The sequence below is a fragment of the Branchiostoma belcheri genome, unplaced genomic scaffold (assembly GCF_001625305.1).
Source record: "Branchiostoma belcheri isolate BF01 breed outbred unplaced genomic scaffold, Haploidv18h27 scaffold289, whole genome shotgun sequence".
NCBI classification, from domain to species: domain Eukaryota; kingdom Metazoa; phylum Chordata; class Leptocardii; order Amphioxiformes; family Branchiostomatidae; genus Branchiostoma; species Branchiostoma belcheri.
In genome coordinates this window covers 101,718-105,254 of record NW_017803897.1, presented here as the reverse complement: position 1 = coordinate 105,254, position 3,537 = coordinate 101,718, and the positions used below count along the sequence as shown (strand labels likewise).

Sequence of the window (3,537 nt, the reverse complement as noted above, 5' to 3'; positions counted from 1 at the left end):
TTTGCTCTACCAAAATAAGAACAAGTGAATCGGCAGAGTATCTTATCCTGTCCATCCGGTACGCTTGATTATAGTTTGACGTTAAAATGTGTTGAATTTTTTAACCCTTTATTTAGTTAATGCGAGCATTCTGCCCAATGAAAGATAGCACAAGTAAGTCTCACATTGATACAACCCGGCTCTGCTATAAGTGTTTGTGATTGAGGCCAATCATTTAGTGTCGGTGACATAAGATCAAAATTCGCCTCGTCAGCCAAACCGAGGAAAACATCTCGCAAAGACATGATGAGCCTCCCAGGCTGGTTCTGCGGGGTTCCTTTGACTCGCACACGGAAAGTCAACAGACTCCTGTCGTCATGACTTGTAGAGATGATCAACAGATGTTAGAACAGGCTACACTGCCAGTGTGTTTACACATGTGTGTCTTCAGAGGGCCTAGTGCAGGGGCGGTGCAGTCATGCCGAGCTATGGCCTTGACTGGGTCACTCCTCCACAAGGAGGTTCAAGTGTGTGAAATTATATGAAATATCGTACTTTTACATAAATTATATTACATCTATCAGGTAAAAGGTCATAAAATCTAATTTAGGTCTCGGTAACTGACCATTCGTAATGCCATTGCAAAGAAGTATTGCAATATTGGACCGTCCCTGAAGTACTGAGCGGCCTGCACGGCACTGTCCCTGAACCACTCTACACAGCGCTTTGGGAACACAGGCGTCCTGCCCGGCTGAAAACATCCTAACGCTGGAGGTGAAAGCCCCGAAGGTTACAAATATCTACCCAGGTAAAAGTGCGGACCTGCGGACTGGCGACAGCATGAAGTCGGCGGCACAGGTCGTCCTGATTGCGGCCAGTCTGGCATTCGTGGAGCTGGTCACTGCAGGTACGTTTACATACTCTGTACACTGTGGTGTTAGCAACACGTTTGTTAAGTCATGGTGAATTTTGTAGATAATGGCCATATTGGGAAGATACGCTGAAACGCAACTGAAATACATGGTATAACATGCTGTCATGCCATCCTTAGATTTCGCGTTGTCGTTCCTTCTTTTTATTTGTTATGATAATAATAGCCTGCAACTTAATCATTTAGCCAGAAGAAGTTGTTTTGAACAGATGTTATGTATGCGTGATGTGGTTCCCAAAAACGGGACAAAAAAAACAGTCGCCACAACACATTAGGAGTTAGGGACTGTACAGTACTACAGTACTATCTAAGGGATGGGGTGACAATTTTCTCAGGAGGGGGAGATAAAAAGAGGGCCACTGAAAACAATGACCAGAGGGAGGGGCATGGGGGGAAGTCAACCTTCTTTAGAGCATTAAAAGCTATGTTGAAATGTCTAAAATTGCCACTGAGTGACAGTTTCTACTAATCATGAAGCGGGCGAAAGCTCGATATTTCGGACAGTTACAATTATCCTATGGTCTAAGATGGAATAATATAATATAATATGTTTTCTATTTTGTTTGTTTGTTCCACATAACTAGTAAACCGTCTTTATATGAGTATCACACCAGTTGTGTACATGTAAGTACATGCTGCGTAAGACCGGACTGTAAGGTTTGAACCACTCACACTCTTTTCGATAAGTGCGGTGGGTTCTTACGTGCGTGGGGTGTGCCTCTCTCCCCAAACACGGGACCTCCACACGGGACCGCCCTATCCGATGGACATCTCTAACTGAAGCTGTACCTATTTACACCTGAGTAAAGTGAGGAAAGTTGTGTAAAGTGCCATTACCAAGGGCACACGAACGGTGTCATCGGGGAGGATTCGAACCCGGGGCCTCTTGCGTCTGAGCCGAACACTCTGTCGTTATGCCACAGCACCACGATTGTTTGATTTAGACAAACAGTCGTGGGGTGACAAATGAATACAACAATAAAAGATATAGACTGCCATACGAACATGGCTTGTGTTCACGGATTTCTGTAAAATTTGCCGGGTTAGGTTTTTACCTCCATGAAAAATGGAGGTATGTTTCTTGGCGTGTCTGTCTGTATGTCTGTGTGTGTTTCCGCAACATTGTGGTCAGCATAACTTCATAACGCCTTTATGGATTGTGATTATATTTGGTATGTTGGTAATTCTTAGGAAGACAAAGGTCAAGGTCAAATATGGTGGATGACCTCGGTACTGCAGCAGAACTTCTGTTTTTTGTATCTTTTGTCCTGAACAAGCTATGGTCTTGACTTTTTGGTGATACATAGCTTTTACTGTCAGAAATAAGTGGTGTGGGTTTGGTTCCCTTAGCAGCTTGTTCTGGAACTGCAGGGGACTTTCTGGCGAAACCTTTAAAATCCAATAAGTCCAGATAAGAGCAGCAAATTTTCATAATTTTTGGTGTGTAGGTAGCTGAGAGAGTTGTACATCATTAAATGCAAATTATGCAGTGTTTTATATAATAGTACTTTTATACATGTAATCTATTTAATGTGTGGCAAGCGGAACATCAACAGATACCAGTTATGCAAATTATGACCTAATTTGCATAATTAATGTGAAAAGTGTGTGACCCCTTATTGCTGAATGATGGAAATTTTATACCTTGTGACAAGTGTAAGTTACTTAAAGGTTAACACCACTATGTATATATTATGTTAATGTAGAGGTCATTTGCATGATTAATGAGGACTTGTTGAAATGAAGTATGACAAAGGAATTTCACACGAAAAATATTGTCGTTTGAATTTAGAAAACCATAAATTAAACTAGATCATGCTAATTACAACGTCATTTTCATAGTCAATGAGACAAATAAAAAAACATTTATATTTCATGGAGGTATGAGATCTCCAAACTCTTGTTTCTTCCTGCAATGAGGGATACCCGTCTCGTTGATTGCCATGGTTGGTTGGAGGAGATCAGCAGTATTCGGGGCGTGTTATGGCAATATGGCGCTCTTCAGTCGCTGGCGACGCGATTCACAATACCAGCTTTGTATTCCTGTGGTTTGGTAGCAATTTTATTTTTGGTCGGAATTTTTACAAAATTAAAATGAGTGAAAAATCAAGGCTGGCTTAAACACGGCATCGTACCCATACTCGAGTATGCTGCCCCCTGTTGGAGCTCGGCGCTGACACAGAACCTGCAGTCCGCCGCCCTAGAGCGCGTACAGAAATGAGCCGGCAGAATACTTCTAGGTCGCGGGTACAGCTCGTACTGTGAAACTCTCAAGCTGTCCAACCTACATCTCCTGTCAGATAGAAGAGAACACTTGTGTTCTGACTTTGCAACTAAATTGGAAAGTCTTTGAACACGATTTCCCTCCTATCCGAGGTCAACAGCATGGCAGAAGTTTGTGAAACTCCTCTCGGTACCAGCAGCCCTCCGGGACTAAACGCTATATGACGAGCTGCATTCCTGCCTTGGTCAAACGGCTAAATGAACTGTGACACACGGTCTTGCTGTAAATCTACCTTGTGTTTTGATTTGTTTATTTCAATACTACTCCGTATTCAAGGTGTAATAACGCTCTAATGCCCCTATAGGACGTATTCACGTGACGGCCTTGCCCCCGTGCGCCGAAT

General features: G+C 42.8%; 1 protein-coding gene across 1 annotated transcript in view; it reads left to right on the top strand.

The window, feature by feature from the left end:
* The first annotated feature begins 660 nt into the window (after positions 1–660).
* LOC109472879 overlaps positions 661–3,537 on the top strand; it is a 19,135-nt gene continuing 16,258 nt past the window's right edge. The window contains exon 1 of the mRNA XM_019772744.1: positions 661–886. Within this exon, the coding sequence (XP_019628303.1) occupies positions 820–886 (67 nt within the window). The 5' untranslated portion in view covers positions 661–819. The remainder of the gene's footprint in view (positions 887–3,537) is intronic.